The sequence below is a fragment of the Papaver somniferum genome, chromosome 4 (assembly GCF_003573695.1).
Source record: "Papaver somniferum cultivar HN1 chromosome 4, ASM357369v1, whole genome shotgun sequence".
NCBI classification, from domain to species: Eukaryota; Viridiplantae; Streptophyta; class Magnoliopsida; order Ranunculales; family Papaveraceae; genus Papaver; species Papaver somniferum.
In genome coordinates, this window is record NC_039361.1 from 64,095,370 (window position 1) to 64,110,608 (window position 15,239).

Consider the following 15,239-nt stretch of genomic DNA (forward strand, 5'->3'; position numbering starts at 1 on the left):
ACTGGAATATACAAAAAGGATCCCCATAAACTAACAACCTGAAAATTTGGGGATCAACCCAAAATACAACATTTACAAATGACAACTTCACACTTATGTTATCACGATGCGGAGACACTGAAACTATCAAAAACAGAGACTTACCTCCAAACCAAGTTTTTACAACACAAGGAAGTGTGTAAAGAACATAATATGGGGATATTATTGGGACTGGAAAATTTTCAATTAGCTCATGTACGATATCAGAAATAGGCAAGTCCTCTGGGTACTTAGATGCAAAGTAATCCAACAACACTTTAGAAGCACACAATTCTAACCCTAAGTTAGGCAACTTTTGGAAGTCTAGGGGTCTACAAACAACTTCTAAGTCGGGTGAATTATCTTGTGGGATGGATTCATCTATGGAATTAGGCAAATCATCCATACAATCATCCACAGGATCATCTATATGTTCTGTTTGGAACAGAGAGTCATTGCAAGATTCATCATCATCAGCATATAATCTTTGACATTCAAGAACTCTCATATTTGTTCCAAACTAAGCGGTGTGTGTTTGTGATACTTCTCATACATTGTTAAAGGTGATTCTTCACTTACCACATGTAGAGTAGAAACTCCATATTGTTGCCTACGCTTATATTCAGCAAGCGTCATCTCAGATGAGGTTTCCTGATAATTTTACTTTCTATGCTTATATTCCACCAGCGTCATCTTAGGTGACATCTCCTCGGAAGAAGTCATCATCCTCAAAAAGTCCCTGAAAAGAAATACAAAAAGAAACGCATAAAAAGGAAAAAAGAAAATCTAAAATGAAATGAAAATACTGTACAAAATAAAAATAAACCTAAAAATTAATCTAAAAACAAATCCGCGTCGGCGACGCAAAAATGATGTGATTTTTAATCGTTGTTGTAAATAAGGATTCGAACTCTAAGACTTGCGAAGATTAATTTTAAAGATTTAATGAAAATAATAAATATAAACAAAAGCGAGAGTTACTGGGACTAGGATTCCACCAAATATTCAAATTCATGCGATTCACCTATTTATTCTAAATCATTATAGCTCATTCAATAAGAATTTTGACTCTATTTCTTTTCCTAAGGTGGATTCTTAAAATATTAATTGTAAATCTTAAGCATCGCATATCAAAAGAATTAATCCTTAGCATAAACCATCAAATGAAATGACAATTAATTAAGAAAAATCTTTTTCTAATTTTAATTTAATGCAAATAGTCATATAAATAATTAAATGAATTTACCACATGACGAATTTTGGTTTCCTCCGTCGTCTCAGTGTTGGGGTTTAGCTACTCATGATGCATACACTCTCAAAATATTTTTTATATAGCTCAAATGGTGTTTACAATGAAGAAAAGGAGAAAAATAACATAAATCGTTAAACATGCGTTACAAACTCTCCCAACTCCCGATGCCCATCTATGACTCCAGTAAACTCATTATATAGTCTCAGCAACACCCAATATCTCTTGTTCAATGCACAAATATTCTCTCTTTACTCCATTATTCTCCACGGGAATATTTTCCATTATTATCACGCGATTCTAAGTTGTTTGATTCATCCCAAAACCCCCCCATTAGACAGCCGCAAATATTAAAAGAATATCTTACGTAACTTCTTATTATAACTCAGAGAATCAAATCATTTAAACCCGAAAATATGTTCTTTTGACTTCTCTGCCAAATCATGGAGATTTTATTCTCCTCCCTTTTCTGTTACGTATATATGAGCCGTTGAACTATCTTCAGGATAATAACAAATCAAAACAGAATATCTTCTTTCCATTTCCTTCCATATAACACCTCCAATCAATGCAGAATATACTCCCATGGAAAATCTTCTCCAAATCAGCATGTAATAACACAAACAATATCTTCACCTCTATTTTCTTCAAACCGAGAGTATATCCTTCCTTTTACAAATCAAAGGAAATCACCGCTCCTCCCCTTATCCAATCCGGGAGTGCGAATAGCAATTAGGATGCCCCTTAGTAATTGGTTACCCCTTATCCAAAACTGAGAGTCCGGATAACATGTGTCCTCCGGGGTACAAAAACCACTTTTCGAGCAACTTTCTCCATAAGAGCTTATTTCATAAAAACACCTACAAACAAGTTTATTAGTGATAAAATGAGTCCCAGCTAATGTATTTATGGGTGAAAATGCTTCGCACTTTCGTTCTCATCAAATTCCCCAACACTCACATTTTGCTAGTCCTCGAGCAAAACAGAAAACTGACCCGCTACACAGCTGGTCATATAATAAGAGAGAAAGAGAGACCCGCTACACAGCTGGTCTTATAATAAGAGAGAAAGAGAGACCCTTTACACAGCTGGTCTTTTTTTTTTAAACCTGCTACACAGCTGGTCATATAATAAGATAAAGAGAAAGAGACCCGCTACACAGATGGTCATATAGTTTTTAGACCCTCTACACAGCTGGTCATATAATGCAAGAAAAAAGAAAAGACCCGCTACACAGCTGGTCATAACATGCAAGAAAAATGAGCAGACCCGCTACAGAGCTGGTCATGTGTGCAAGGAATTTCCTGAAAAAATAAAGTAAAAAGTTAACCTCTCCCCCACACATAAACATTACATTGTCCTCAATGTAATTGAGTCATCCAACGCAAATATTAAGATGGGAAATGCAAAAAGTAAACGAAAATATATATAAAAAAAAACACCTACTGGAATATACAAAAAGGATCCCCATAAACTAACAGCCTGAAAATTTGGGGATCAACCCAAAATACAACATTTACAAATGACAACTTCACACTTATGTTATCACGATGCGGAGACACTGAAACTATCAAAAACAGAGACTTACCTCCAAACCAAGTTTTTACAACACAAGGAAGTGTGTAAAGAACATAATATGGGGATATTATTGGGATTGGAAAATTTTCAATTAGCTCATGTACGATATCAGAAATAGGCAAGTCCTCTGGGTACTTAGATGCAAAGTAATCCAACAACACTTTAGAAGCACACAATTCTAACCCTAAACTAGGCAACTTTTGGAAGTCTAGGGGTCTACAAACAACTTCGAAGTTGGGTGAAATATCTTGTGGGATGGATTCATCTATGGAATTAGGAAAATCATCCACAGGGTCATCTATATGTTCTGTTTGGAACAGAGAGTCACTGCAAGATTCATCATCATCAGCATATAATCTTTGACATTCAAGAACTCTCAATATTTGTTCCAAACTAGGCGGTGTGTGTTTGTAATACTTCTCATATATTGTTAAAGGTGATTCTTCACTTACCACATGTGGAATAGAAACTCCATACTGTTGCCTACGCTTATGTTCAGCAAGCGTCATCTCAGATGAGGTTTCCTGATAATTTGACTTTCGACGCTTATATTCCACCAGCGTCATCTTAGGTGACATCTCCTCGGAAGAAGTCATCTTCCTCAAAAAGTCCCTGAAAAGAAATACAAAAAGAAACGCATAAAAAGGAAAAAAGAAAATCTAAAATGAAATGAAAATACTGTACAAAATAAAAATAAACCTAAAAATCCATCTAAAAACAAATCCGCGTCGGCGGCGCCAAAATGTGTGATTTTTAATCGTTGTTGTAAATAAGGATTCGAACTCTAAGACTTGCGAAGATTAATTTTAAAGATTTAATGAAAATAATAAATATAAACAAAAGCGAGAGTTACTGGAACTAGGATTCCACCAAATATTCAAAATCATGTGATTCACCTATTTATTCTAAACCATTATAGCTCATTCAATAAGAATTTTGACTCTATTTCTTTGCCTAAGGTGGATTCTTAAAATAATAATTGTAAATATTAAGCATGGCATATAAAAAGAATTAATCCTTAGCATAAACCATCAAATGAAATGACAATTAATTAAGAAAAACCTTTTTCTAATTTTAATTTAATGCAAATAGTCATATAAATAATTAAATGAATTTACCACATGAAGAATTTTGGTTTCCTCCGTCGTCCCAGTGTTGGGGTTTAGCTACTCATGATGTAGACACTCTCAAAATATTTTTTATATAGCTCAAATGGTGTTTACAATGAAGAAAAGGAGAAAAATAACATAAACCGTTAAACATGCGTTACAAACTATCCCAACTCTCGTTGCCCATCTATGACTCCAGTAAACTCATTATATAGTCTCAGCAGCACCCAATATCTCTTGTTCAATGCGCAAATATTTTCTTTTTAATCCATTATTCTCCACGGGAATATTTTCCATTATTATCACGCGATTCTAAGTTGTTTGATTCATCCCAAAAAACCCCATTAGACAGCCGAAAATATTAAAAGAATATCCTACGTAACTTCCTATTATAACTCAGAGAATCAAATCATTTAAACCCGAAAATATGTTCTTTTGACTTCTCTTCCAAATCATGGAGATTTTGTTTTCCTTCCCTTTTCTGTTACGTATATATGAGCCGTTGAACTATCTTCAGGATAATAACAAATCAAAACAGAATATCTTCTTTCCCTTTCCTTCTATATAACTCCTCCAATCAATGCAGAATATACTCCCATGGAAAATCTTCTCCAAATCAGCAAGTAATAACACAAACAATATCTTCACCTCTATTTTCTTCAAACCGAGAGTATATCCTTCCTTTTACAAATCAAAGGGATTCACCGCTCCTCCCCTTACCCAATCCGGGAGTGCGAATAGCAATTAGGATGCCCCTTAGTAATTGGGTACCCCTTATCCAAAACTGAGAGTCCGGATAACATGTGTCCTCCGAGGTACAAAAACCACTTTTCGAGCAACTTTCTCCATAAGAGCTTATTTCATAAAAACACCTACAAACAAGTTTATTAGTGATAAAATGAGTCCCAGCTAATGTATTTATGGGTGAAAATGCTTCGCACTTTCGTTCTCATCAAATTCCCCCACACTTACATATTGCTAGTCCTCGAGCAAAACAGAAAACTGACCCGCTACACAGCTGGTCATATAATAAGAGAGAAAGAGAGACCCGCTACACAGCTGGTCTTATAATAAGAGAGAAAGAGAGACCCGTTACACAGCTGGTCTATATTTTATTTTTTTAAGACCCGCTACACATCTGGTCATATAATAAGATAAAGAGAAAGAGACCCGCTACACAGTTGTTCATATATTTTTTAGACCCGCTACACAGCTGGTCATATAATGCAAGAAAAAAGAAAAGACCCGCTACACAGCTGGTCATAACATGCAAGAAAAATGAGCAGACCCGCTACACAGCTGGTCATGATGTGCAAGGAATTTCCTGAAAAAATAAAGTAAAAAGTTAACCTCTTCCCCACACTTAAACATTACATTGTCCTCAATGTAATTGAGTCATCCAACGCAAATATTAAGATGGGAAATGCAAAAAGTAAACGAAAATATATATAAAAAAAAAACCTACTGGAATATATAAAAAGGATCCCCATAAACTAACAACATGAAAATTTGGGGATCAACCTAAAATACAACATTTACAAATGACAACTTCACACTTATGTTATCACGATGCGGAGACACTGAAACTATCAAAAACAGAGACTTACCTCCAAACCAAGTTTTTACAACACAAGGAAGTGTGCAAATAACATAATATGGGGATATTATTGGGACTGGAAAATTTTCAATTAGCTCATGTACGATATCAGAAATAGGCAAGTCCTCTGGGTACTTAGATGCAAAGTAATCCAACAACACTTTAGAAGCACACAATTCTAACCCTAAATTAGGAAACTTTTGGAAGTCTAGGGGTCTAGAAACAACTTCTAAGTTGGGTGAATTATCTTGTGGGATGGATTCATCTATGGAATTAGGAAAGTCATCCACACATTCATCCACAGGGTCATCTATATGTTCTGTTTGGAACAGAGAATCACTGCAAGATTCATCATCAGCAGCATATAATCTTTGACATTCAAGAACTCTCAATCTTTGTTCCAAACTAGGCGGTGTGTGTTTGTAATACTTCTCATATATTGTTAAAGGTGATTCTTCACTTACCACATGTGGAGTAGAAACTCCATACTGTTGCCTACGCTTATATTCAGCAAGCGTCATCTCAGATGAGGTTTCCTGATAATTTGACTTTCTACACTTATATTCCGCCAGCGTCGTCTTAGGTGACATCTCCTCGGAAGAAGTCATCATCCTCAAAAAGTTCCTGAAAATAAATACAAAAAGAAACGCATAAAAAGGAAAAAAAGAAAATCTAAAATGAAATGAAAATATTGTACAAAATAAAAATAAACCTAAAAATTAATCTAAAAACAAATCCGCGTCGGCGGCGCCAAAATGTTGTGATTTTTAATCGTTGTTGTAAATAAGGATTCGAACTCTAAGACTTGCGAAGATTAATTTTAAAGATTTAATGAAAATAATAAATAAAAACAAAAGCGAGAGTTACTAGGACTAGGATTCCACCAAATATTCAAATTCATGTGATTCACCTATTTATTCTAAACCATTATAGCTCATTCAATAAGAATTTTGACTCTATTTCTTTGCCTAAGGTGGATTCTTAAAATATTAATTGTAAATCTTAAGCATGGCATATCAAAAGAATTAATCCTTAGCATAAACCATCAAATGAAATGACAATTAATTAAGAAAAATCTTTTTCTAATTTTAATTTAATGCAAATAGTCATATAAATAATTAAATGAATTTACCCCATGACGAATTTTGGTTTCCTCCGTCGTCCCAGTGTTGGGGTTTAGCTACTCATGATGTAGACACTCTCAAAATATTTTTTATATAGCTCAAATGGTGTTTACAATGAAGAAAATGAGAAAAATAACATAAACCGCTAAACATGCGTTACAAACTCTCCCAACTCTCGATGCCCATCTATGACTCCAGTAAACTCATTATATAGTCTCAGCAGCACCCAATATCTCTTATTCAATGCGCAAATATTCTCTCTTTACTCCATTATTTTCCACGGGAATATTTTCCATTATTATCACGCGATTCTAAGTTGTTTGATTCATCCCAAAACCCCCCATTAGACAGCCGCAAATATTAAAAGAATATCCTACGTTACTTCCTATTATAACTCAGAGAATCAAATCACTTAAACCCGAAAATATCTTCTTTTGACTTCTCTGCCAAATCATGGAGATTTTATTCTACTTCCCTTTTCTGTTACGTGTATATGAGCTGTTGAACTATCTTCAGGATAATAACAAAACAAAACAGAATATCTTCTTTCCATTTCCTTCCATATAACTCCTCAAATAAATGCAGAATATACTCCCACGGCAAATCTTCTCCAAATCAGCATGTAATAACACAAACAATATCTTCACCTCTATTTTCTTCAAACCGAGAATATATCCTTCCTTTTACAAATCAAAGGCAATCACCGCTCCTCCCCTTATCCAATCCGGGAGTGCGAATAGCAATTAAGATGCCCCTTAGTAATTGGGTACCCCTTATCCAAAACTGAGAGTCCGAATAACATGTGTCCTCCGGGGTACAACAACCACTTTTCGAGCAACTTTCTTCATAAGAGCTTATTTCATAAAAACACCTACAAATAAGTTTATTAGTGATAAAATGAGTCTCATCTAATGTATTTATGGCTGAAAATGCTTCTCACTTTCGTGCTCATCGCTTCTTGTTCAAGCAAAGTGGGCATTTTCAAAGGGAATGTTCAGATACTAAACAGAGAGAGAGAGACTGTATAAAACCAGAAAATAAAGATCTAAGTTTAGATCAAAGGTCTCTTCGAAATAAGAGAATAAGCTCTTCGAGCATCAAGATCTCACATCAAGATTAAGAGGTGAACCTAAATCCTCAAACATATTGTTGAAATCTTCAAGGGAAGAAAATTCAACAACCAAATTGTGATAACCTAACCGGTTATCATGAATCCTTACTTGTTACCCTTGAAAGTATACAGTAAGGATATAGATGTAAATATTTGGATAAAAATATTTCTAAAAATTGATTTTTTGGCTATGAATTATTGAAATAATATTCTCAAAGATCTTTGAGAAAAAGTTCTAGAGCTTATAAGAGGTAAGACCTCTTACTTCATTTTCATAGAGATCTTACATAATGTCTACCTCCAGTTGCAACTCTCGCAAAACCGAAAAGGTCTGGACTATATTGTTTCCTAACAAGAAACTTTGCCTCGAGTCTTCTGATGGCAATTCTCATTCATCTCCAGAGCTTCAACATGATGTTCCTAATGAAGAGATCTCTTCTCCCAATGATAATCTTCTCAAAAATCTTTCACTAAAATTAGATCTAATTTTATGTGAAGTAAGGAACATGGAAAGGGATTTGCGAAAGGAAGTTAAAGAAGTCAATGACAATGTTGTTTTTCTTGAATCAAGACTTGTGATTATAGAAGATGATCGGAATCCGGTAAAATCTGTTGATCAGGCTTCAGTTTTGGAAGAAGACTCTAAAAAATCGAATTTAGAGTTTTCAAAAATGAAAAATAGACATCAATTTTTATTTCTTTCAATGATTGTATTAGTCTATTATGAATAAAATTATATACAATTTTTTCTTGTGATAGTTTTCACTAGTCCAGAAGGGGCTATAAATGACGAATGAAGTCTGTTATAAAACATGATTTATCACGGTTTTCATCTGTTATTCGAATCGTTATTTATTTGGTGTGACTCTTTATGAATGACAAATAAATAATGTTATAAATTATGACGACTAAAATTTGTGATTTAGAATCACATACAGAATCTGTAATTAAATATCACAATTATTGTATGTAACATAAAATAACAGTTGATTAATGCCATAAAAAAATCGTGGTTGCTATATGTGAAATATAACAACAATTGAAAAATGTCATTTAAAAAATAATGATTCATGCCTGTTATAATTCAAAAGAAAAATCTTATTCTAACATAAAAATTCCGTCATTTTTTGGCTACCGATTCGGAAATTGGTATTCAGATTTTGGGAATCTGAACCATCCAGAAATATGAAATCCGCTCAGAATTATATTTGGTGTATCGAAATTAATCCAGATTAAAAAACAAAATAGACGTTAAACAAATTGACTTTATTAATTACTTTTTTAAAAAAAATTGAATATTCGAACATATATTAGAAGACATCTTCTAACTCCAACTTAAATACTGAATTAAAAAAGTAACCAATATACTGTCATTGCCGCTCTAACTTGATCACTCTCCTACAGAAGTCACGTAGGCCTTGGGACACTTAATAAACTCACCCCTCGAAACATCCCGAAGTACTGCATCATCTTTATTGCAAAACATCGCTCTTGGATCAAATATTTCCTCAATCATGCATTCGTAGCGGTCATCAATCAGTAGCTTACTATCAACATATGCAAGTGCAACAACTTTTTTCCTGAAGTTCCTCAAACAACAAAGACCGAACGACGAAGGGAACACAATATCCTGTATATGTAACAAGACTAATTTTAAGATACCATGATATAGCAGCATTGCATAATCTGACTATATATTACTAAGAGATATTCGAGGTTACCTGCTGATAAAAGCTATTAGAGATCTGATAATGTACTCCAGTCTTGTTTTTCTGTCTTTCAGCATCCAACTGTGCTTTCAAAGCTTCGTTTTTCTGCTTCTCTTTCCGCAGATTGTGCTTCTCTTCCTGCACCTTGACCTTCATAAACTCAGAAGCAATAAACTGAGATTTAGAAACACCAGCACACACTCCGCATCCCTTTAAAAACAGGAGAACTTACTAGTTCTGCAGCTGCCAGTGATTTAGAAGATGAGGGATTATCATCTGGGGTGACCCTATGTGTTTTTAAACACACATCTGGGTTATATATCGCACCAGTGGGGATTTCCTTTTCCTGTGACAACACGACTCATTAAAAAACTTGCAAAATTTTGCATCACAAGACAACATCTGTGAAACATAATAAAGAAGAGTTTTACTGACAAGATAAGTGCCTCAAAACTCTATTAGCTGCTAAGATAAGTAATTATCCTATAACGACATGCCTTATAATCTAACCAGCTGAATTTATCTAGCTGATATTGCACTTTAAAAACCAAAACCAAATGGATTGAAACCAATAAATGACCCTTTTCAGTAAATAATGCACAGAATGAACAAGAACCAACGAAACTAGTATAAACAAGGACACTTGGCATACCAAAAACTTCTTATGCTATCCAATGCGAAGCAAATAAAATAACATAAGATAATACCTTAAAATGCAATATAGTGTTAAGAATTTACCATTTCAATCCACCTTGTAGGGACACATTTCCTACCACCTGTATGCTAAACCTTCACTTGTGACCGTGCTTTCGCAGCTTGTTCAGATTTTTTCTGAAATTTTGGGACACTGATGTCATCAATAAACTTCTCCAAGTCTTCTTTTTTACTGTATGTTGGCAACTTCCTTTTATTTTCTTGCCCAGTTGCAACATCTTTGATCAATCATTTTTTTTGTTGATTTTTCTGTTTTCCATGCACTGTTTGCTTTTGTTAAAACATATTTTTATGGACATTCGTTACCTGGTTCGTACTCTGTTATAATAAAAAAAAATGCACTCAGATCTCCAATAACGACATAATGCAGTGTAAGCATTTAATTTCAACACTTGGTAAGGTTATAGAAAGCCAAAAGAATATAGAATGATAGATGAACGTAAGCTCAAGAGGAGAAAGCCAAACTGGACTTACTTGAACAGAGTTCCAAATGTCTTCTTTGCATTAATCAGGAACCTCTTTCCAAGTCTTATACCCTAACCCTATTTGTGACCTTGTAATTTCTCCGATCCAGGTTGGAAATTGTGCTGGCCCGTTCCATTGCCCATGCCCATTAAAGAATACCGGCAAACGCTCATCTAGGTTGGAAAACCCAAAATTAGAATAAGTAATGAACCATCTGTGATTTAGAAGCAAATAAATTGTAGGTTATATAACTTAAAAACTAGGGAAATCAATGAAAAGATATCTAACATTACCATTAAAGTTTGCATGAATGTTCTCAATTTCATTATCTTGTGAATTAAATCACCGAGATTATTACCGCTAGATGTTCTTCTTCCATTCCTTCTCAATATACTGTTATCATCTAAGTTCGCTGCCGTTAGGGAAGATTCTTTAGCTATGCCAGTAAAGACAAAAGGATCCTCAAAAGCATTCACATAAGGACCTCGTTGTTTTGGCAAAACAATATGCCACTTCCTATCAGGCCTACTCTCATCCTTGCAATAAAAACTGAATTAGCTTGAGAAGAATGGATAAATGGCTCATCGGTGTCTTTTGTGTTTCCATAAACCGTAAGAATACAGAGTACAAGCATACAAACTTACGCCAATGATTGCCTGCCAAACAAGATGCAGCGAACTTACTATGAAGAGCATACAAAAGGCAACTACAGATACTACAAAACTTGTGTATCACATGAGCCATACAAGCACCAAAGCTAAGCTTCATAGCCAGCTTCTCTTACAACTCAACTCATGTTAAAAATAGAAGTGCTAAAACTAAAGGAGCAGCGAATAGTGAATTACTGGACACGACTACACGAATTTAAATAATAACAGATAGAAATTGAACGTTTTCATTCACCCAGATAACTATAATCCTTAACCAATTACAGAACCTCATACCAATAAGAAAAGAATGAACTTAATCCACTACATGGATCAATAATCAAAGCAGACATTAATCAAATACAGTAATCAATAAATTGTCTGAAGAAAAAGGGATTTTCAAAAACACATGAAAGTATACACTTAATGACTAAGACAATTTATCAACAACAATGATGTAAAGCTGGTGACATATGTAAGAAACCAGTTGCAACAATCATTTACACTAAAAGAGCCCTGTTGTTTTTGGCAAGAAAAACGAGTGAAAATGGGAAAGGGAAAAGGAACATAGGTGATGCCAAATCTAATGATAGTCTAATAATCACAATGGGAGATCCTACTAAACTCGTAAAAAAAGATGGTCCAAGTCAGAGAGTGGTGTATAAGTATAATGCAGACAAAGCTTCAGTCAGATGGTTTCTGCCCCACATGAAGGGGTTTCAAATCTAATCTCAATATTATGAACCAGTCATAATTCATCTAAGTCTTGTTCTCAAAAAATGAAGTGGCTGAAGATGTCAACAAGTTAAAAAATTAAGATATAATAAGTGTACTTAGTATCAAGATGATTAGCTGGAAGAAGGAAAAATCCAGATGAGATTAATAAAGAGCGATTAAATGTTTCAATCTCATTCCAGCTCAACTTTAAGAACCTGGAAATTATCTACTCAGTACTTGCATACCAGGCAATAGAAACTTTTAAGATGATCTAATCCGGACTACTAGTTGAAGTTAATGTTTAACTCGAATATAGATTATCACATATCTCAGGTGAAGAAACAAACAGAAACAAGTTTTCAGATTTTTAGTATGCTTAAGCCACTAGAACAAATATCTAAGTTCAGAAAACATAAAGAGATGACACGCTTTTTGATAATTACTATTTGACCAATTTTGATTGGTAACCTTATGGATACCCCACAGTGTATCGGTAAAAGAGGCTCACATTGTGGTATACTGAGTTGGGAAGACCGACTAGTCTCACTGATGATGTTTATTTCCAATCCCTAAACTTGGATGCCCAATGGCTGGATGGTCCTAACTTTTAAGAGAACTTCCGATAGATGACATTTGCAATCAGCTCAAGATATGAGTGTCACTGGATACTACACAATATGATTACAGTACTAAGATAGAAGAAAATGAGGAGCAGCATTACACTATAATGCTAACAAAACAAGCTTTCAGCTTGGTACTTCAAATATTACACGAACTTCTAGAATACATGTACGAAATAATACCTAAGCTCAATCTATGTAAGTCTCACAGATAAGAAGGCACAACACTTGCGAGAAAAAGGGGCTTATGACTCTTGCTCCAAACTCCAGGGGTGGAGGTGGACCTGACAAAGCTACAATGAGTGTCAGGAACAGAATTAATCGCGAACAAGTGCAGGGTCTCCTCAGGTTGATGCAATTAAGCTGTTAGTGAGCTCGCTGGGCATCTTGGGGGTACTCATCTATATTCCCACTCTCCTCGCCAAAAGGTTGTGTTACAGGAACAAGCCCAAGAACCTCAGTTCTCATGTCGGATTTTAACTTTTTAAGATCAGTAAGTGGCCTCAGACTGATTACTCACTGATAAACTAACCTCAGAAAATTGACCATCTCATACCAACAAAGTTTGAATAAGAGAAGCACATCAGGAAAACAAACTCACTTAATGATCAATGGAAAAATAGAGTTGGAATGACTTAAGATTTTCAAGGTATCCAATTCTCCCGTAAAACTCAAACCAATTTATCAAACCAAAATCTCTGCAATTTTCGATTCTTAATAGAGATTTAAAAACCCAATTCATCCTTTCAGATTCATGCAATAAAACTAAACAAATTCATTCCTTTCCAATTTCTACATTAACCAATTTATCAAATTAACCAAAATCTTTGGATCCTATTAGATAATCATTTGGCCTCCAAAAATCAAATCAATTTTTTGATTAATCAGACAGAAGCTTAAGAAAAAAAAACCGAATGAAAGATGAGAAGGGATTTGAAACTTACTTGAATTCGATATCTTCTTCTTCTTTTTCTTCGATCTCCTCTTATTTTGTCTAGCAAAATAATAGAGAGAAAGGGTTGAAGAAGTGAATTCAGAAACAACTTTCATGCAATCAAACTAATCAAAATTATTCCGTCCCAATTTCTACCTCTTAACCAATATATCAAATCAAAATCTTTGCATGTAAAATTTTTGGTCTCCAAAATCAAATTTTTAGGGACCAGATAGAAACTTGAGCGTAACCCAGATAAAGGAATTGAAACTTACTCAATACTCAATATCGTCGTGTCTTCTTCTTCTTCTAAGTTAGAGTCTCCCCGGGTAGTTAGGTTTCCGGAGGGAAAAGAATAGACAGCGGGGTGAAGAGATAAACTCAGAACTTCTCTTTTGGTTGTGGGGTTTTATGTTTGTTTGGGGTTTGCAGTTTGCTACAATGGAACCAATATGGCTCTATAGATTCATGGCAAGCCAGTCTATGCTAATCCAGTGGTTAGCCACTTTTAGGGTGTGTTAACAGAATATTAGTGGGGGCATATTAAACTTACGATATCCCACAGATTAATTATGTGATTTAATGGTTGATAAAATATCACGCCCCCACAAATTTATCACATTTCAGAATAACAGTTTTTTAACGTTAAATGATGGGTCCCATTATTTTTATATTATATGACATATTTTTTTTGTCATATCTTAATCACGTAATTTATCTGTCATTTAAAAACGTAATTAACAACCTTTTCTGGACTAGTGTTTCGGTTTACATAGCATGTGCTTGAATGCTTTATATTATTGCTATGTATGTTTATGGGATGTTTGATTTCGGTTTTATTACCTTGATATTCGATCTCATAATATTGTGAACCCTTGTAGTTTGGGTAACTTTTTGATTTAGCAGGATTAAGTTCTAGCCCATGCTGGTATGCTTTATCAAATAATCATGAGGGGTTTTGGTAGAAACAATATGTGAAAAAGTCATAATATGTTCGGTTTTGGTTTAGCATAAAAGCATATGTGTTTCAGCGGTTTTCAACTTTTACTTGCAATTGTTAAAACCGATTTTCAACCTTTCTCTGGTAAAGATTGGTTGTTGTTATTCTTATGTTTTGTATAAGGATGACAACATGATGATATTTCGATATCAATTCTCCCTGGACGAAGATGCAAACATATTGGAGAACTGGATGCGAAATTTGAGGTAACGAGTTTGTTAGTTAATCGTTTTCCTGTTTAAAAAAAGCTTGATTTTTATTTCATATATATTTATTGCTTTTGCTTAACAAAATTTCGGTACAATTGATGTTTATTCCATTATGTGTGTATGGATGTACGTGTGATTCAATTGGTTCCGGTTAAGAAAAACTATTGTTATCTTGCTTTATTGTGTGATATCAATTGTTTAGGCTTACAAAATTTCGGTGCAATTGTGGTGCTTTAATGTCTATGTTGTTTCAATTGCTTCCGGTTGAGGTGAATAATTATGCAAGTTGATTTATTTTTGAAAAGGAGAGGGTACCCAAATATACCTCAAGCTAAAACTTTTCCTACCTATAAGTCCTTTCTCCGAAAGTGATTGTCTATGGACTGAGTCGAGACAACATAACTAATCGGTCCACACTTCGTGTGATCGTCTATGGAT

At 34.4% G+C, this 15,239-nt stretch overlaps 1 protein-coding gene across 6 annotated transcripts; it reads right to left on the minus strand.

The window, feature by feature from the left end:
• Positions 1-9,033: 9,033 nt before the first annotated feature.
• LOC113275720 lies at positions 9,034-14,003 on the minus strand. 6 transcript variants are annotated; one of them, XM_026525269.1, is made up of 8 exons: positions 13,868-14,003; positions 13,603-13,652; positions 10,968-11,210; positions 10,684-10,847; positions 10,234-10,527; positions 9,728-9,841; positions 9,508-9,645; positions 9,034-9,416 (listed from the first exon to the last, which is right to left on the minus strand). In XM_026525269.1, exons 5-8 carry the CDS (start codon positions 10,234-10,236, stop codon positions 9,177-9,179), a joined length of 495 nt encoding a protein of 164 aa, XP_026381054.1. In that variant the 5' UTR covers positions 10,237-10,527; positions 10,684-10,847; positions 10,968-11,210; positions 13,603-13,652; positions 13,868-14,003; the 3' UTR covers positions 9,034-9,176. The 6 variants fall into 6 exon arrangements, with proteins under 6 accessions (XP_026381054.1, XP_026381053.1, XP_026381052.1 ...); XM_026525268.1 differs by having other exon boundaries at positions 10,968-11,223; XM_026525267.1 differs by having other exon boundaries at positions 11,033-11,330.
• Positions 14,004-15,239: the final 1,236 nt, after the last annotated feature.